The 21,591-nt window shown below is 37.9% G+C and overlaps 2 protein-coding genes across 3 annotated transcripts in view; both read right to left on the reverse strand.

Moving 5' to 3' along the window:
- usp2b (ubiquitin specific peptidase 2b) overlaps positions 1-19,679 on the reverse strand; it is a 55,276-nt gene extending 35,597 nt beyond the window's left edge. Inside the window, exons 1-2 of the mRNA XM_048190080.1 lie at positions 19,485-19,679; positions 16,082-16,646 (exon numbers count right to left, since the gene is read on the reverse strand). Coding sequence (XP_048046037.1) covers positions 16,082-16,600 — 519 coding nt within the window. The 5' untranslated portion in view covers positions 16,601-16,646; positions 19,485-19,679. The remainder of the gene's footprint in view (positions 1-16,081; positions 16,647-19,484) is intronic.
- A 471-nt stretch (positions 19,680-20,150) lies between these two features.
- Positions 20,151-21,591, reverse strand: part of LOC125267966 (tubulin-specific chaperone cofactor E-like protein) — a 47,175-nt gene continuing 45,734 nt past the window's right edge. For both annotated transcript variants that reach the window (XM_048190076.1, XM_048190074.1), the window contains one exon: positions 20,151-21,047. In XM_048190076.1, the coding sequence (XP_048046033.1) occupies positions 20,944-21,047 (104 nt within the window). In that variant the 3' untranslated portion in view covers positions 20,151-20,943. The remainder of the gene's footprint in view (positions 21,048-21,591) is intronic.

Consider the following 21,591-nt stretch of genomic DNA (forward strand, 5'->3'; position numbering starts at 1 on the left):
TGAATCATTACATATCAGATCAGGCATTAGAATTGACACAGTTACATGTTGCATTACTGTCGAGTCTTGGCACTGCATAATATTTTGTAATCCTCAACGGCATGTTTATTGCTTGGTAGCTCGATCCAGTTTAGCACCACGCAGGTCTATGTTACTTCACAGGCTACCTATTGCATGTCATGCATGAAACGGTGGGCGGGGCTAAACAGGCAGCGATGAAGTATGCGTCGATCTTCTTCTGCAGAGGCGGTGCTTGCTGCCCTTTGACGTCATAGATCCCCACTTTGTAAATCCTGTCGTTTGCTAGGTCAGTTAAAGCTTTTATTGGACTAACAAGGAAGTTTTCAGCACTAAAATTTACAGGATATTCTTAAAGTATGATGACCTCTTATGTGTCAAAAGCTCAAGGAAAATTAGATTTCTCAGTTCATCACCCCTTTAAAAAAGTGGAAATCATTCTCTCTCTCTCTCACTCTATATAAATTATATATATATATATATAGTGGCATGAAAAAGTATGTGAACCCCTTGCAGAATCTGTGAAAATGAGAATTATTTTAATAAAATAAGAGGGATAATAAAAAATGCATGTTATTTTTTGTTTAGTACTGTCCTGAGTAAGATATTTTACATAAAAGATGTTTGCATTTAGTTCACAAGACAAAACAATAGCTGAATTTATTAATTTAACCATTGATTCTCAATACTGTGTGTGGTTACCTGCATGATCCACTACTGTTTTTTTTGTTTTGTGATGGTTGTTCATAAGTCTCTTGTTTGTCCTGAGCAGTTAAACTGAGCTCTGTTCTTCAGAAAAATCCTCCAGGTCCTGCAGATTCATCAGTTTTCAAGCATTTTTGCATATTTGAACCCTTTCCAGCATTGACTGTAGGATTTTGAGATCTGTGTTTTCATACTGAGGACAACTGAGGGACTCAAACACAACTATTAAAAAAGGGTCAAACATTCACTGATGCTCCAGAAGGAAACATGATGCATTAAGAGTCTCACATACTTTTTCATGCCACTATATATATAGCCATAGATTAGCGGCTCTTGCCTTTTATTGTTCGTAATTCTGCCTATTAATTTGATCAAAATTTAATCAATGTTAAGTCATATTTATGTTATTAAAAAAACATGGACAAACGCACTCCGTCCGAGGTGCAGGTCAAGAGAGAGAAATCTGTATGAGATGTGAACGCACACTCACTTGCAAAAAGTTTTTTTTATCATCTTTGTCAAGGTCTTTGTGCCAAGACATTGGATAATAAAAAAAACTTTTTGCAAGTGAGTGTGCGGTCAGATCTCATATATATATATATATAATTCTTATTTATGTTCATAAAAATAACACTCAAGAGTGCATTAATTTGCAAAATATGCCATATTATAATGCTGTTACCCATCTGTGCATTAATTAATGTTTGAGGCTCGACTGTCTTGTGAAATATAAACGGTGTTATGTTAGAGGTGTGTAATAGTCGGTCACTGAATTTACTAGAATGGGGTTGAGCTTTAAACAGAAACTTTATTGTTAGGCATTCTTTGTTATATTTAGCCACAAAGCCGATAGTTATTAGTTATGTAAAGAGGGCGTGACACAAGCCTGCATAATTTTCCAGAATGGACTGAAATATAGTTAAATGGGGCAGAGAGTACTGCAGTCTTATTTGTAATTATTAAAAAATGCTAAAAATATGTGACATTTAAACATGTAAGGAGCTGGGAACGCATAGACATTTGTTAAATGACAGGCATCCCGATTCTATTGAAATCTACAAAAGGGTTTTTCAAATTGATTTTGTTTGGTTCTGGTAATAACCAATGTTTGTTTTCTTAGAGTGATTAAACTGAAACTGGCGGTATGTATATATATATATATCTATATCTATATATATATATATATATATATATATATATATTTATATATCTATAATATATATATATATATATATATATATATATATATATATATATATATAAAATGTGTATTTTTTTAATGTAGAATAGACATATTTCAACTGAGACATGACTGTGCAAATTACTTTTCACATTGTATGCAAACACTGTTTTCATGAGGATCAAAGGTTTTTCAGTGACAGCTGGAGTTATAAGAGGGATTACAGAGATTGGTGAGTATATGTGTGGCAGTGGACAGTGAGACAGGCAGAGACAGTGTGTACCCTTGTATTTGCTATGGGAACGCAAATAGACTCAAAGCCTCAAAACTGAAAAAGACTCAGAGGCTCAGTGTTTTCAGAATGCACAAATGTTTTCTTAGGTAACTCTGGCAGCGGCTTTTGTTGCTGCTTTTCTGTCCCATGTCTCTGTTGTTTCCTCTAGTTCCCTCCGGACATTTTATCATCGCCATGCCAACCACAGTGTGTGCTGGGAGTGTGTTACACCATAATGTAAGAAAAAGTAAATCCCACCTATGGTTAAATCATGACTTCTAATCAGTGTTTCCCTAACCTTTACCTGAATCTGCCCTATAGCCAAGAGCACACTGCTGTCAGGACTGAAAATAGGGGCAAATTATCCACATCATTAATCTGAAATGGCAACAGAGACACAGCTGCTTGGGATAGAGACAATAGGTTAGAAACAGGTCAAATGTTGATGTTATCAGAGCAATCAGAGATGGCTTAGTTGGCAAGTTAGTTGCATAACCAAGTTTGAGGTTCCTAGAAAATCAGGTCTGTATATATTCATTACAAACCAAGGAGGCAATCAAAATGTACTCTAATAAAATAAGCCATCATGCATTAAGGCAATAATTACAAAGATATTTAGTATTCTGGTTTAGAAAAGAATTGTAGGATACTCCCTCAATCCTTAAGTCACTTCTGTGCTGATTCAACGGAAGTGTTTACTCAAGGGGGCTAATTAATCCTGTGCCATTAGGTGTTTGTTACCTCTGGAGAGGTAGAGCTCTATGCAGTGGCAAACTAAAGCACCTCACTGTGTGGCTTGGAGCCTGGAGGTGGATACTTGCATACCTATCTTTTACGATATCATCAGCTTAGAGAGTCATATGACATGGGTGGTTTCCCGATAAAATTATATGATATGATAGAAGTCAAAAGATAACTGGTGACATAAAAGCAGACATTGCGTTTAATCACCAAAGTATTTTGGCATAATCCATTTCAAGGTTCATGCAGAATTTGCACTTTTTGCATTTCTGCAAAGACTGTAGGAGAAAAAGTGCAGAATTCTGTGGAACAGTTTTAGAAAGTGCATTGTAAAATGTGATTTTTTTATTTATTTATTTTTTTGAAGCACGCTTACTTATCTGAAGCTCATCACCAAGATGCTAGAATGTTCTGGGTGCTTGCTAGAACATTGTTATACAGTTGTCAGGGCTTTGTCAGGTGGTTGATAAGGTGTTCTGAATGTTTGCTAAATGATTATTCGCCTAAAGGCTGCAATACACTATATGACATCTTGAATCGTTCCACTGCAAATTGTTTTATAATCAATTGCAGAGAAAATTTTATTGAAAGAAGAAGTAGTGCCAACTGTAGCTACAGTAGCTACATTGCAAAGCATAAGTAAGTACTTCCACACAATGCTTTGTACATGATGAATTAATAGAGGGGCAATAGAGGGGTGCAGGTATGATTTCAGAACCTCTAAGTATAATTTGATGATGGTTCCTTCGAGATTTTTCTATGGGGTTTTATAATCGGGTTTTTCAATTTATGAGTAAAATAAAGCCTGTGGTAAACATAACTTGACAATACCTTGACGTTTTGTTCTACAGCGTACACTGCACACACTCACAAGCGATCTTATCTAGTTACTTATAAAAAAAGATACTTACAAAAATTCACGAAATTCACAAAATTTCTCTATGGGTGTGTATAATTTATGTCATAGAACAAAATGTCAAAGTATAGTCAAATAATGTTTACCACAGACTTTATTTTACACATAAATTGAAAAACCCCATTATAAAATTCCATAGGAAAATCTCGAAGGAACCAGTGGTGAATTAGTCTTCTGGGTTCTGACACCACTCTATAGAAGGGGCCATTGATGGCTTTCCTAGAGCAATATTAGCCAATCGTAACAATGGCAGTTTGCTGACAAGTCTTAAAGGAGACACAGCACTAAAACGGAATGTTTCTGACAGAGGATCAGAATGACACAAAATGTTTTTGTGCAAAAATATTTACTAACATTAATGAACCAATACTTTAAAACTCTAATATTGCCTGATAATAGTTTTAGTACCAATATATGGTGCATCCCTAGAAATGTGGGCTATTGGTTTTTTTTTATATATATATAATTCTATTACAGCAATTACAGTAAATCTTCTAACATTATACTTTGAATCATATAAAGCTGTAATTCTAATCAGGTACATATATCAATATTTTTAGGTATGATGCCAACAAATGGGAGGATTTTTTTAAAGATTTTTCATACACCACACAAAAGGAGAAGGTTGTTGCTGAGTTGTTGCTCAACACATACAACCAGATGATCAAATGATGAGCTATGATGATGCTCTTAACTTACCTCACCCAGACACATGGCATGTCAAGAATCTGGCAGGAATGTTCTATAGCGCAAGCCAGAGAGTACAGAAAGCTACTGGATTGTGTGGAATGTGAGTGAGATGAGATGAACTCCTCATCACAGATTGAGGAGTTCATCTCCAGATTATCTGGATCTCCAGATTATCTCATCACATCCCTTCATCTGAGCCAATCAAATCTTAGACCGGAAACATAATCTAGCATTGCATTTGTATCTTTATTTATGATAGCAAAATGAAATGAATCTGACAGCATTGACTGTTTAGATTCCCTTGAAGGCATCCTGCTGAGGTTTTTGGAGTTTTTGGAACGCAAATGGTAATTGGTTTACATTTTACGCTGAATTTAAAATCTAATTCTATACTGTGCCTATAAAGTCATGTGGTGAAAAATTGTCATGCATGGAGATGCACATGATCATTAAATCTAATTCTAGACATTTAGGCTGTTGCATTTTGTAGAACTATAAGTGGGGCTTTATTTGTAGTAAGCCTACGTGATTCAAGCCATGGCTTTCCTCAGCCTGTGCAGCCTGTAAGAAGTCTCATTGTCTCTGGAATTTATCAGGGGAAGTCTTGTACTGTCACTTCAAATGGCTCATTCCAAACCAAATACACAGCTGGCCCTAGACCTGCTCTTACTGTGGGCCAAAATAAGTCAAACGGCCTTGACACTAATTTAGATGAAAGTACATAGTTGCTCTTTCTGGCAATAAACCATCTTATCCGGGCCATAAGTAATAAGCATGATCTTTACTGCTTTACAATCCTTTAAATTGTATGTGTGCAAATTTTCAGTCCTTCACTAATAAAAACCTTATGACAAAAGCCTTTACATATATTATGACCTCTGCTCTACTAATAATGGAGCTGACAAAATGACTTCTATACCACAGGGAGCTGAGTCAAGTAAATTATATTGTATAGAGCTTTCAGCTGTCACATTTTGGAAAGTAAGGCTTCTAAGTATAGTACATTTCTGTAGGTAAAAAAAGGGTTTAGAGGAAGTAATGGGTCATTGACTTGGTGTTTAACATGAGTTCTGTGCAACAAGCATTCTGCGAAACTTGGAACATTTTCATTAAACATCAAAAGCAGTAAAACAGTCTAGTCTAGAGCCAATTATTAATAGCAGAAGAAAGCCAGAGGAAAATTTAATAGCTCTCCTCAGTGCTTAGTAGACATAATGGAACTCAGTAATATTTTAAGTATCAACTCTATCACAGATGTTTCACTGAAACATTTGTTGGCATATAGAGCTAGAGCTATCAAATAAATGTTAGAATTGGTCTTGTCAGGATTTGATGAGAAATGTTTGAGTTCATATTAAAATCACAGATTTTTAGCACAGACGGTAAGATTTCTTTTAAAAGTCTCACTCACCAAGCCTTAATTTAATAAATACAGTAAAAAATGTAATGCTATGAAATATTATTACAATTTAAATAATTGTTTTCTATTTGAATATATTTTCAATTGTAATTTATTCATGTGATGGCAAAGCTGTATTTTCTGCATCATTACTCCAGTTTTCAGTGTTACATGATCCTTCAGAAATCATTCTAATATGCTGATTTGCTGCTCAAGAAACATTTCTTATTATTATCAATGTTGAAAACAGTTGAGCTTTTTTGGAAACAGTAATACATTTTTTGATGAATAGAAATGTCAAAAGAACAGCATATATTTGAAAAAGAATTATTTTTATTTGAATTATTTAGTTTTTACTGTCACAATTTAATGCGTCCTTGGTGAATTAAAAAAATTACTACTTAACACAAATATTACTATTGGACCATTATTATTGATTATTATTATTTTTGTTGATTAGTTGTAATACCTACTTTTTCAATGATAATTTCTCATTGTTGTAATATAGTTATAAAAAAATACTACCATTGCAATTACAAATAAAAAAGGGGGAACACCTAATTGTCATGAAAAAAATACATTAAAGCATCTTTATAGTCCTAAATATAGGCTTTATGTTGTTTTTGTGTAATGCAGTTCCTAATTATTTCTTTTGATTTTGGATTGAAACATAACCCAGGCATTATATGTTCTTGATCTAAGACAGGACAAAGATCAATGTTCCTGCCACGCAGGAAGCTGCAAATTCACATAGTGATACCCAGGCAACATAATATTCCCTGTCACTTTTTTGCCCAGTCCTTTTATGAAGCTCACAAGAAGAGTTGACTCATTCTGGTGACTTGTGCAGACATGTTTGGTTGTCATGGTGAGAGATCGGCACAGATCCCGGGAGGTGATTCGTGTGTGATTTGGAATGCAGGACAGAGTATGTGTTCCCAATTTCAATCACAAACCACAGGCGTATTGCTGAGTGTTTCTTAGTTCGTATGGGAGTGTATCTTATGTCTATTATGTGTATGTATGTGTAAAAATATGTACCTAACACATGCTGAACCTGAACCGACCACATGCTTTGACTTGACGTGGGAGAGTGAAAGGAGTGGCATCAGTATAAGACTCTCCCAATGACTGAACTATGATGTTCTACTTAAGAACTCATTTAACATTTATCTCTTGCACTCCACCTTTCTCTTTATAACAGACACACACACACAAATTAAATTGCACAGACATTGGATAGACTTCAATTGTCTCAATATGCAGCTAGTTAAAAATACTATGACCGTCCATACCCTAACAATTTTTTTTTTTTTTTTAAACAAACAAATCTGTATTTACTTTATTTTTATGCTGTTTTTACAAACAAGGATGTCCCCAAAAGGAGGTATTGTCAGGTTTAGCTCACTTCTAAGAACAAATTTGTCCCCAAAATATGGTTAAACACACACACACACACAAACACACACAGAGAGAATCTAATGTCATAGACCTTGAGTTGCAGTCTGACAACATTTTCTTCAGAAACTGTAACAAAAACAAAATTATAAATGGATCACCTCTGCAACTCAGTGGCATGACTTTAAAGCCATACATTACAAACAGTTAAACACATATTTCATCTCCGCAACAGTGGTATTTTTCTTTAATAGTCTTAACTTTTTGTTACTGTGAATGCTTAAAGTGTTCTTTGGTTGCGGTTTGCGGCATATTAGTACTGTACATTTTAAGGTAAACATAAGATTCTTATTTTGAGTTCAATTACATTAACATTATATCACTAATGATATATACGTTGTAAAATATATTACAATTTGCCATGTGATAATACCTGTATCATTTTCACCGTATTCGTGAAAATGACATTAACCAGTTTTATTCAAGTAAAAATTATATTTTTTAATGTGAATAAATCTATCTACTGACATATCATTTGATTATTATTTCTTTAGTGATAGCAATAATGTCATCAACTTACATCAGTGGTGGTATGAAAAAAAAATAAAAATGGCATCTTATGTGGATATTGGAACACGAGTTAAGTACAAAGCTTTGTTTGCAATATAAATAAGTTTATAAGCTAAATGTTATTTGGCGAATAGGGAAAAATTTGGATTCTTGCCAAATGAGGATTACACGAGTCCATGCATTTGGATTAAGGCATATGTCGGCTTTGTATTCTGTCTTGAGATCTGTCTTTATAAGTGTTTATTAGTGAATTTTACAATTTTTTTCATAGACTTCAGAAATATTGCTTGTTTTTTGAGTCTTCATCTTTCCTCATATAAGATTTTTTCGCAGTTTGTATTCATTAGGCAAGGCAAGGAACTCAAGTAGCTATATTTGTATTGGCCATAGCAGGCAATGCAACACCAAATATAAATGTCTTGCTCTTGCAGAAGATAAGATTGCTCTTCCAAACTTTCACTATAACTGTTAGTTGCTTTGGAATATCGGGAGAAATATGAAGACATTAAAGACAAGAGAGAGGGCTACTCATTTTCCCAGAAAAACGATTGCACGATTTGAATGAAGAGCATGGCAAAGAAACCATCCAATGTGGGGATTTTTTTTTTTTTTTTTTTGGGCAATGGCTCTAGCATTCTGCACGCTTTAAATCAGAAACATTTAATTTCAGACACATTAATTGAACTAGTGACAGAGAGAGAGAGATAGCATTATCACATGATAGCATTAACAAGAAGTTTCTGTGTTCCCAAATGTTTGTGTCTGTGCCTCGCATGAACGGTGAACAGCGCATTAATACAGATATGGAATGATGAACCCCCAGACCAAACACCGCAAAACCACCAGTTGATTGCCACCATCACAGCCCTACTGACTACTATAGTTTGACTGATGTTAGATCAACAAATGTTATATGGGTCAGGTCAATTAGAAATAGATAAGTACTTGAGATAACTGCACATTTCCACTTTTTGGTTTCATTTCCACATTGTGGTTTCATTCTTAGTGAAAGCCAATGGCACTTAAGCGCAGGAAGGCCTGGCCACTATTTAAGTCTGCTCTGAATGCTACTGTCTTTGAATCTTTTGACTGAACGATAACATATTTAAAGGTTTTTGCATGGCATCTTATGCAGTGTCTCTTTCCCTTCTTTCAGAGAACCATGGTTATGTGAGTAACCCAAGACATTCCCTTTCAAGGTCGGTCTCTCGACACTGCGTCAAAAGCTAACAAAAGACATTCCCTTTCGAGGTCGGTCTCTCGACATTGCGTCAAAAGCTAACACAAGACATTCCCTTTTGAGGTCGGTCTCTCGACAGTGTATCAAATGCTAACACATTGGGGAACGTATAAAATCCCTGCCGTGTAAAAACAAAGCACTAAAACACTACCCCAAATCTAATAGAAATAGCTGAATGGGAGTGAATATATACATAGCTCATGACTCAGGTGAGTATGAGCAGTAAGAAACTGCCATGCCTCCCCAGATTACTGACCAGACCTAGCTGAAACACTCCACCAGGCCGTTGGCAGATGGCCAAGACGGCGCCGGCGCCTTCAGCACCGCTCAACACAGTGCCAAAGTCACAGCATTAGACAGTGTGGGAGGTGATTGAAGCAACAATAATATAATTGGTGCGCTTAAGACATAAACAGCTTTGACAAGTGGGTTAACAAATATTTTAGCAGCTCTGACAAGTGGATTATTATTATATACCATCATGAGTGTAGAATGCACAAAATCTGGCAGGCAGCTGGAGCCCTGTCATTATACACTAAGCGAGGCACGAGATGATTGTTGTTTGTTTTCAGTCATCCAATGGCAGCTCATTAAACTGTTGTGCAGACAAAACGTGTGGTGCAAAAGAAGATATTTTGAGGTTATAGAATCCAGCTAAAGTATTCTGCAAAGACTATCCCGCTTCTAAGCCAATGTCCTGAATAGACATACCTTTTGACCAAGCTCAAGATGAAGCCAAGCTCCTAGTGGAGTGGATGTGAACACCTATAGGGCAGTCTGCCTCCTGAGAAGCATAAGCCAAGCAGATGGCTTCGGCTATCCAGTGCGAAAGCCTTTGCTTTGACACCGGATAGCATTTCTTAGTGGCCCCATAGCAGATAAATAGCTGCTCCGACAGGCAAATTGAGCCAGTTCTGTCCACAAAAGCATGCAGCATGTGAACAGGGCACAGCAGGCATTGACACGATTGTTATAACCTGTGATCTGAACAGAGAGCACTGAGTTGAGAGCACTTTGGGCGTATAACTGTGCCTAGGCGTAAGCCTCACCATATAGTCATTCGTCCCGAACTCCATACAAACACTATTAACAGAGAGAGTTGCATATCTCCTATTCGTTTCCCACATGCTAGTGCGAGCAGCAGTGCTGTCTTAAACGAGAGCACTTTCAAGCAGTTCGAAGGGCGGGCTTGACAGCGCTGAGTACTAAAGACAAGTCCTAGGCTGGCATCAAACGAGGGCAGGGAGGAGTCAATCACCTCGTGCCCTGCAGAAAGCCTGCTATTAGAGCATGCTTGCCAACTGAAAGACCACTCAGTAGTGGTATGAAAGGCAGCTATAGCTGTCACATATACTTTCAATGTAGAAGGCGAGCTTCCCGCATCTAGCCGGTCCTGCAATAAAGCCAGGATCACCGATATGGAACACGTGTCTCTCGTTCTTGACTGCACACCAAGCTGAGAACACTTTCCACTTCAGAGCGTACAACCCCATATTTGAAGGAGCTCTTGTCTCCGCTATTGTGTTCAGCACTCTCTGCGAAACATCTACCGGGCTCATGCTGTGCTGATCTGACACACATGCAAATCCCATAGGTCTGGCCTGGGATGCCAGATGGTGTCCCCAGCCTGAGACAGGAGGTCTCTCCTCAGCGGAATGGGCCATGGTGGGGCTTGGTCCGGAGCAGGTCCATCAACTCCGGAAACCATGGCTGGTTGGGCCACTTGGGCTACCAGTAACAAGGTTTCTCTTTCTTCCTTGATTTTCTGTAGCACTAGCAGCAATATCTTCACTGGAAGGGATGAATATTTTTGTATTATGAGCCAGCTGCTCGACAACGCGTCCCTGTCCAAGGGGCTGTTCGACAGAGAAAAGAACAGAGGGCAGTGAGCATTCTGTGGCAAAGAGGTTGACCATATTAGGCACACCTTTTTTGGGTGCAGCCTCCACTCTCCAGTCACAACACCCCATCTGGACAGTATGTCCACCCCACAGTTCAACCTGCCCAGTATATGAACTGCTCTTATTGAGAGCAGCCGCTGGTCTGCCCAGACTTCATCTCCAGGGTGTTTATATGCCACTGCTTTTGGCCAGTCAACCAAACTCCAAATGCCAGTCTGCTGTTGCATAGGGCGGTGATCACTTTCCATCTGACCACCCTGCCCATGCTGATCCCCTGATTGTACAAGGTCCTGTCGAACCAGGGAGACAACGTATCGTGGCACATGCACCAGTACATGCATTCTCCCCACCTTCCACCTCTCCATGGAACGCGATCTTTCAGCCAGAGCTGTAGTGACCTCGTATACAGAATTCCCAGGTGACAAACTGAGGCTGCAGCAGCCATTATTCCCAACAATCTCTGGAAAGGTTTTAGGGGAATGGCTCTGCCCAGCTGAAACATGGTCAAATAATTGAAAATGGTCTGAATCTGTTCCGCTGACAGTCTTCCCAGGAAAGTGATGGACTGAGAAGGCTGAAGGCTGCTCTTCTGCATGTTAACTGACAGGCCAAGACAAGCCAAATGCACAAAAAGTTTTTGTGGTTCTCCAGCACCTCGCATGACTTGGCAATGATGAGCTAGTAGTCCAGATAATTCAAAATGCAAATGTCTCAAGGGGGCAAGCACTGCATTTATGCACTTTGTGAATGTGCAGGGAGCCAAAGCCAGTCCAAATGGCAAGACTTTAAACTGATATGACTCCTTCAAAAGTGAATTTCAGAAAGCGCCTGTGATGAAGGGCTATCTGAATGTGGAGCAGAGACTGTTGTGGCAGAGGCAGTGCACCAGTTGGCGGGAATGCGCTGCTCAACATAGACTGGGCAGGAGATTGGTTCACGGCTTGGAGCACGGGAACGTTCTTGCCCTTCATACTGAGTTGCACGGAGCTCACGCTCTTCAAACACTGTCCATAGGAGGGGTTTTGCTTATGTCATGCAATAGAATTTAAGGTAGAAAAGAGCTCTGATACTGAGATATGTTTGGTTTTGCATTTATTACAACATTTACATGTGGCAACACAACACACAAACATTTCTCTTTGCCCACCGCAACTGGCAGGGGGGCTTTGAAAGAACTCCAACTCTTTTTAGAGGCGACTTATTGGTACCATTTTGTTCCACATGAGAACCTACAGTACAGAGTGTGCGCATTGGTCCTCGGGGTTCCCCACACACAACAGGATTTCTGATCGTAAATATTCAACATGTTGGATATTTATGGTTTAAGATCGGTGTGGCCCAGACGTTCTTTCAAGCAGATTCAATAACTCTTAACACACATCATTATACAGGAAAATCGAATAAGATGATCTAATCAAGATAATCGTGATTTTCCTATGATTGTCAGAAGGGCAGAATTGGCCCAATTATCTTGTAGTGTGTGGGTGCCTTAAGAAAGGGAACATTCAGAACTGATATCTTAAAATAATTTAGAACTAACTTACAATAAAACTGCTAGAACTGCTTGGTCCTGCAGATTTGTCTTACACAACATTAGGAAGATCAGGCCCTTTCTATCAGAGCATGCTACACAACTCCTTGTCCAAACTCTTGTTCTATCCCAACTGGACTATTGGTAATGCTCACTTTGCATGCCTTCCAGCATGCACTGTCAAACCTCTGCAACTGATCCACAATACTGCAGCAAGAGTGGTCTTTAATGAGCCAAAGAGAGAGCAAGTCACACCTCACTTCATAAATTTGTACTGGTTGCCAATTGCTGCTTGTATCAAATTCAAGGCACTGATGTTTGCCTAAAGAACAACCACTGGCTCTGCACCCCTATACCTAAACTCACTAATTCAGACCTACTGTATGTGCCCTCCAGAACTTCCGTTCTGCAAGTGAACCGCACCTTGTGGTGCCATCCCAAAGAGGCACAACATCACTTTTACTGATCTTTACCTTGACTGTTCCAAGCTGGTGGAATAACCTGCCTAACTCAACCCGAGCTGCTGAGTCTTTAGCCATTTTCAAGAAACGGCTGAAGACGCATGTTTTTACTCAGCACTTGACCCATTAATACTAACACTTACTATTCTATATATCTGTTTTGTTTGTATAAAAAACAAACAAACAAACAAACAAAAACATTGCTACATGTCTTGTGCTAGAATAACTGGGACTAGTCACAACACTTGCACATTGTTGCACTATTGTTGGTTTGATTGCTTCAAATGTTCTCATTTGTAAGTTGCTTTGGATAAAAGTGTCAGCTAAATGATTAAATGTAAATGTAAAATGATTAAATAATGACTCTTAAAATATAACACAAAATAACAAAGCTTAATAATAGACTAATTTGATAAGATTATGCTGAGCTGTATCACTTTGTACAAGTACTTCAGCTCTCTGCTTATCCTTACAATAACACTGAACCCATTTGTAGAGACTTATGTAACCTAAACACACACGGCAGGCAACAAACCTTTAATGTCAACATATGAGGATTAAGACAGGTCATAAAGACACCGCTGAATCTCTTTTACAGCCTCTCCCAAGACCACAAGACATGGGAATGAAATGAAGAAGAGAAACAAAACCAAAACTATACATTCTGGCGCAGTGAAATCTATTGATGTTTGAAAAATGTGTAAAAAAAAAAAAAAAAAAAAAAAAAAAGGTGATTAACTTTAACTTTCAAAGCATCTAGTTATGTTATGACCGGAGGAGAGTGGGAACGAAAATAAGCTTAAGTCAGAGTTCAGCAGAACTGCACCTGGTACTGCACATTTTTATAACCCTGATTTGGCTGACAATATGCTATAGGCCTGACAATGACAAAGTCCAAGCTAACCACATGAAATTGTGCTGATATACAGGTTTGCTACTGTGAACAAGTAATTATATTCAGCACTGTACAGACCTCTGGCCCACTATGAGAGCAATCATTGTGGCACAATGTCAGCTGATAAATGAATAATCTCTGAACCAGTTGTAACCTCGAATCCAGTTGTAATCTGAAGATGTTTATGGTAGGCCAGAGTCTATGAGACCTGATCAAGGATTAGTTATTGTATGGTTTGTTGTGTGGCCATAACAAATCCATTCTAATATAATTGCATTTGCTTATGTATAAAAATGTGAATATCTGTAACAGCCAGTAACAGCCTGCAGAAAAAAAATACTAAGTACACCTTTGAAATCTTTTCTTGAGGGCATGTGTTTAAAGAAAATACTCAAGTTTACAACATTGAGTTTCTTACTTTTTTGATAAAAAATTAAATGAAACCAATCGTTCATGTACTTTCCATTGGTTCTTTCACATTTATGTACTACAATGCATGTGCATATTTTTTTTTCATATCTTACCTATTACCAAAGATACTTATTGCTGTTCCCCACTAAATACAGCACTATTCACAGCAACTTTAATTAGAGGCAAACAGCGCACTCTAGTGAGTAAATATGAGTATTACAGGGCTAATAGTGGTGTCAGTAATTAGAGCTGTGCCTCACTTTGTCGGACCAAACGTGTTTATTCTAGTCATGATGCATCATTGTAACATAATACCTATTGTAGCATAAGAAATACATTGAATATTTTATTAAAATGTAATATCCATTTTATCACAACTGACAGTGATAAAAATGGCTTAAGTGTATAACTCATAAGGACCAATGTTTGTATGTGTGTGCTTACATCGATGTACTATTACACAGACTTAGGGCAGTGTGGTGTTGATTGTTCTAATTTATCCTCAAGTGTGCTTGCAGTGAAGGTGTGTGAAGTGAAGGTGTGAGAGTGTCAGCCTACAAGCTCATACTTTATATGCTATCAGTAATCCAAATGTGGTCTAGCATTAAATCAATATCGTGGCACAAAGTACTTCTGAACTGAGATGATAGTAATATACTGACAGTAAAGATGATCAAAGGAATATGAATACACTATAAGTTCAATCGAATCTATTTGAGGCACAATGCTGCTTATGACAAAAAAATAATTTCCAGTCCTCCCTGATTTTCTTTATAAAAAAAATCTTAGTTACAGTGAGGCTGTTACATTCCATAGACATTAAAATACTCTTTGTTTCAATAGTATAACCACAAGACATACACCATATGAATGCTGACATGATTTTACTGTGAGAAATTGCTTATTGATCTTTTCTGTCTAAAGTTAATCTAATTTTACAACTTTGTCACCAAGAAAATGCAACAACATAAACCAGGGGTTGGCAAGTCCGGTCCTTGACTCTAACCACAGTAGATGTGTTTGATTTGAGATGGATCTAAACTCTGCCGGACAGTGGCCCTCCAAGACCAGAATTGCCCATGCCAAATGATTTAAACAGCTTTACAGTTCAAATATCATAGCCTACATGTTACTGAAAGAGTTATTGTAAGAGCTTTTATAAAATGATCTTCAAAATGAACAATCCAATGCTCACAAAACCATATAAAAATGGTTTAGTGTCTATTGACATAGAACACACAGACAGGAATCAATCAATCAATATTATTTTTTACTACTCCCAGTGCAGGTTGTTGCTGGGCCCCCTTAGTTAAAATCGTGTTCCAGGGGGTTCCTCCTCGGTTTGCAGGGGGGTGGCGGCTGTGTTGTCACCAACTTTCGCCCCATTAGCGACGGCCCTGTCTGCTTGAGCTGACGCTTTGACTCTGAGTGGCAAAGTACCGGCAACATGTGAGAAATGCCGGTGCGCAAGAAAAAGTGAAGGTACGCTAAAGATTCGAATATAGAAGTGCCGGTACTGTGTACCGGTGCGCACCGGCCCACTTTGAGCACTGGCAATAATAAAAGTTTATCAATATATCATTAACTTGCTGTCCTTTTTTCAATGCAAGTCAGAACTGGCTGCCAAGAAAGTCAAAAGTAGTTTTTGTGGTAATCAACATTATGCCACAAATGCTGTCGATTGAGCTTAAGTAGTGTTGAACCCAGTATTTAAAAGTTTATTGTCAGTGTAAAAACATAATCAAACTCACCTCTGAGCTCCAGTAGAGAGGCCCTGAGTAATCTGTCCGTCCCCTGATCATACTCTCTTTGACTGTGTACACTCCTCTCTCCACTGCTCCTTGGTCACAGATCTCCAGTGTGGCGAGCTCCCGCATCAGGTCTGACTGACTGACCGACCTGCGTTGCCTTGATAGGGGAGATGTGCAGATATGTCCAGTTCTTGTAGGCGAACGGCCCCTTTGCCAATTAATTCGGGGAATCTGACCTTTAACCTGCATCCTACTGTAGCTTTCACTCCGGCGGCCAATGTGGGACTCAGAATGGGGTGCAGCTTGCCCACGTTCAGGCTCCTGAGGAAAGAACGGGACACCTCGGGCGAGGCAAGGGCTGGGGTTCAGGTAGCGTGAGGTGGAAGGAGCATACCTGGAAAGCTGGGGTTGACCTCGGACAATATATCCCAGGGTGGGATCGCAGGGGTCATAGGAACTGTATGGGCTTAAGAGGGTGGAGCCAGTGGTGTATTTGGGAGGTGAGTAGACTGGAGACATGATCAAGATGTGAAGAGAAATCAGCCCCAAGGTGGAGAGAGCCAAACTGTCACAAAGACAAACACAGTCTACTAGAAACAAAGCTAAAGAAGACTAACCTCAGTCAGACTAATGCTTTTTATATCAGAGATCGTGTGCAAAATTTTCAGCCTCAGCAAATAATCTATATTAGGCTATAGAAGTTGGAACACTTAGGGAAACTGCTTTTTTTGTCTTGCTCATGCAAACACAAAGACAACATGATAAACGTGACTTGTCTCATCTTTCAGTATCAGTTGTGCGCAAGTAGGACAACAGTCAACTACAGTTACTAGCAGGTAGCCTAATGTACACTGAGGCTCAAAAGATTGATGATCAATGTTATAATTCAAAAACATTATAAATTTAGTTAGACAAAAAGAGAAATGAAGAAAAAGATGACCATTTCAAAGACTTCCACAACCTTCAGGAAATGGCTGAAGACACACCAAAAGTCTCTCACAAAAACAAAAATAACTTGTCACATTACAGTCTTTACAAGTCTTTACAAAACTTTTTAAGTTTTATGTATGAAAATTGTGTAAGGCAAAATTATATTGCTTTTAAATCTTATGAAATATGAAATAACAGCTGCAACATACAATAAATTATACAATCAAATGCAGACCTATTGTATGGCAATTATAGCTACAAAATATTCCCTCAACCCTAAACCTAACACTAACTGTACCCCTTCATAATTACTATAATTTACAAACTCAGGAAAACAAATAGGATGAGTACAGTCATTTATGATTAATGGATAAAACAAAGATTATATTAGATGGTAATAATGATATCAGATTACAGTTGAACTGAACTGAATCAACACTGAACTGACTTGAGCTGAATAATGACACACTATTGGCTTGTTAGAGCCGCTCTACAGCAGGGTCATTCCATGTCAAATTGGCTAAAATTTTAGAATTTTTTTTAAATGTTTTTTTTTTTTTTCTGTAGAAAGACAAACATAAATAGTGATGAAAGCCAAAATATTAAATGTCACAGACGTATATTTACTGAGTAATCCACTATTTTGTAGAGCGGGGTCAAAATGATAATTTTCACCTGAGATTCTGAGCCAGTTTACAGGGGTTTAAAAATGACTTTAGAAAGATGGCAGCATCATTATTTTATTTTTACACAGTGATTGGTAGGTCTTCTAGTAAAATCTGTTGACTTTAGCAATCTTTGTTTCATTATGTCAACGGCGACAAAATGGTAAAAAGCACTTGTGTTTGCATGCCTGTAACTCAAGAAGTATTAAAGATATCTTAATATCCTTTTAGATTCTGGTGAACCATCAGAATCTAAAAACCAACCATGAACCATCGAGGGCCTTTAAAATGAAGATACCAAAAGGAAAGTTTGTTAAGAACCAGAATCTAAAAGTATATTAAGATACTGTATATTTAATACTTCTTGAGTTACGGACATGCAAACTTGAGGCAAAAACACAAAAAAGAAGACAAGAAGTGCTTTTTCTATTTCTAAACTGTCATCGTTGGCATATAATGAAACAAATATTGCTGAAGTCAACAGATTTTACTAATAGACCTACCAATCTCTGTGGAAAAATAAAATAATGAAGCTGCCATCTTTCTAAAGTCCTTTTTAAACCCATGTCAATTGGCTCAAAATTTCAGGTGAAAATTGTAATTTTGACACCCTCTACAAAATAGTGAATTACTCAGTTAATTTACATCTGTGGCATGTCCCACATGAAATAATTTACATTTGTGGCATGTCCCACCTGACCCAGCAGAATTTTAATTTGTAACTATTGTGAAGCTGATTTGAAACAACCTGTATTGTATAAAGCACTATAGAAATATGATCAAATTAGATATATTTACACTATAAACAGAAATGCAAGAGGGTAAACAAATTATTTCTTTCTCAAAATAAAGAGTTTTGATTTCTAAGTGAACGAATTATGTGTGTTTTCACACATAATCATTGTAGGTAATTGGTAATTGAGTGCTCCATTTAAATACTAGTGTTTCCCAAATGAAACACAAGAGCTGTTAGTTTTGTTTGATGTGTCTAATGTAGGGAACTGTGTTTAGCATTTTGCAAAAAGTTTGTTTTACAATTGCAAATTGTAAAGCAGATAATGTGACTGCAGTTTTGCAGGCAGACTTGGTCTGAAGATTAGGTACATGAGTAAATGGTTTCACTGAGTGGGCCTCAAGTACCACTTTTAGTGTGTAAGCAATTAAAAAAAAAATAATAATACCTTGGTACTGGATGAATACTGGATACGTTGTACGTCCTAAAAACATATTATTATTATTGTTTTGTTTTATTGTTTTGCTTGTTTTTTACTTGGAAGTGGAAAAAGAAGCTAATGAAAATATGATAAAAAAAAACTTGATGCAGATAAGGAAGAAAATTAAGGTGAAAATAATGACAGTAAAGATGATGGTAAATATGAAGCAGAAGTAGAATATGATGATGACGACGATGATGACGACGACGACGACGAATAGTGTCTGTAGTGATGTCAATTTCAGGAGAGAACTGAATCATGGGGAATGAAGGAATGCGCATTGGCTAAAGTCAGAGTAATCAAGTAATGCACTGCTACCTATTAACGCAGTGGACGCAATCTGAGCGTGAGTCAAACAGAGACTGTTACTGTAGGATACAGCAGTTACTATAAACACTGCATTTACTGCCCACTCATTAACGCTGACTATGGAAAACTGCCTTTGAAAACGGCTGGTGGTCTAATAAAATTAACTGAACGATATAATCATCAATAGACAGGGTTGCTAATAGTAAGCTTAGCTGATGTGGGTAAGTTATGTCACATGTTTAATCCTGCGCTAGAGCCTCCCCGCACAACCCTTAAGATCCTTACCAGCGGAATTCCAGTTCATCCTCCCGAGTGACCAGCAAAATATTCCTGTATTTGCCCAATTACCACGCGCTACTTCAAGATCCAACAGAAAATCATACGGGCTCGGTGTTAAGGACTCGATCAGTTGGTTGGAGTGACAGCATACCAGCACAGGTCCTGATCCAATATGTGCTTTTCTCAAGTCGGGATTTAAGGAACCGCCTCCCAAGCGGTCGCCATAGCAACGCGGATCGTTCTCTCTCGCGCGCTCTCTATCTTTGGCTTGCTGCAGAAGCCATGACTAATGCACTATGAATAGAAGCAGAATCAATGTGAATTGCTCACTTTATTCTCAAATAAATCATATCGGATTAAAAACAAACAAACCAACAAACAACCCCTAGAATAAGAAAACATTGTTACAGTAATTATGGACATCAAGGGTTCGGTCACTTGACTACATAAGTGACTACAGCTGACTACATAAGTTACCATGGTGTTATGGCTGTCCCAAACCTACAGGAAATGAAGTATAGTTCAGCTGTGTGGAGTCATGAGGGAAGTGATTAGAAACAGTCCTTGAATCTTTCATTAATATCATCATCAAGTCAAGTATGGGTGATATTGCCAGACTAAATTGCAAATGGAATTGATGATTCTAAAAAATCACTTTATGTCAGTGATTCATACAGTACATTTGAGTATTTATTGTACAGGGCAAAAGTGTTCACATCCATCAAACATGGCCTACTATATACAGCTTAAATAAGTGATGCTTTAAAAGTTGGCTACTCAAGAACATTTGTGTGTTGGTACTGAACGCTATTCACTCATTTGTATCCACAGGAATGCAAAGCAATGCAAACGTTGATTGGCATTTTGATCTCAGCATTACTTTAGTATGGCAAAAAAGGGATTTAAATAACAAACAAAATGGCATATTGAGAATTAAAGCAGGAGAGGATATGCATTTCATCAAATCAACTAAATAAAAAACAAAAACAACATAACGTGTTGAGAATTATCATCCATTCTTGCAACATGTGCTCTCACTCTTCAGTGATTCTCAGGAAAACTCATCATCTAATAAGTAATACTTGCTAATCTGTCATTAGTGGCTGTGAAATATTCAGTAGCTGTCTCTCTATCACTACATTTCAAAGTGACAGTTTCTCTCTTTTTTGGTTTATGGCGTTTAGATGTTGCGCAAAAGAAAAGAGTTGGATTCTTTCAGGGTCTGAAGGGTGTCATGTATTTATGTTGGACCGAAGCACGTTGTTTTATGTCTGAGATATCCAGCTGGTGAAGGATCACTTGGTTGTATTTGATCACAGTTTTCACTTCGCTGAAGGGAACTGCTCAGAGGTGGTCTTCACTGCAGGGCTGCTGATGCATCACATGCATATCCCCTCACTGGCTGTTTTGCTTCACTCTTTTGTCTTTATACGCCTCTCTCTCCCTTGGCCTTGCTTGGTGGGTGTTAAGAGAACAAAATTGAGGTGTGTGTTTGCAGTAAGATGTTAATGCTTACAACAGCAGCTGCCAGAAGAAGCAGGGGTTGAAGGTCAGTACTCATACTGGTGACTGTTGAGACAGGGAAAGAGAGACAAGAGATTCGTGAGAACGGAGGGTCAAGGAGTTTACAATGAGAGTTGTGTGTAAAGAGACGTCATGGTCAAGTCATGAAGAATGCACAAGACTTACTTTGGTTTAAAGTTACAGTACAGAGAAGCTGAACAGCTAAAATAGTGATGTCTAAGGGTGATGCTGCTGACATTTAATACTCAGAGGATCTATTTGTGTGAGTGTAGTGTACAAAAGTGTAGACAAACAGCAGTATAATGACAAACCTCTGGTAAAGGAAACTGTTCCTCAATTAAACATACTAAAGTTAGCTACGGTTCTTTAATTCGATTGGCTAAACTTAGTGGTGGGGGGTTTTCAGCGATTTACTACAGGTCAGTGACTCAATCAATCAACCGATTTGTTCAAACACACTAATTCATTCAGGGACAAAATATGTCTTTATGAGTGAGTCTTTGAATCATTCATCAAATGATTCTGATTTAGAAAAATCCACTACTGTATGTTGATCAGAAACAACCTTTAATACGAGAAAGTTCTGTCT

This window comes from Megalobrama amblycephala, linkage group LG4 (genome assembly GCF_018812025.1).
Source record: "Megalobrama amblycephala isolate DHTTF-2021 linkage group LG4, ASM1881202v1, whole genome shotgun sequence".
Lineage (NCBI taxonomy): Eukaryota > Metazoa > Chordata > Actinopteri > Cypriniformes > Xenocyprididae > Megalobrama > Megalobrama amblycephala.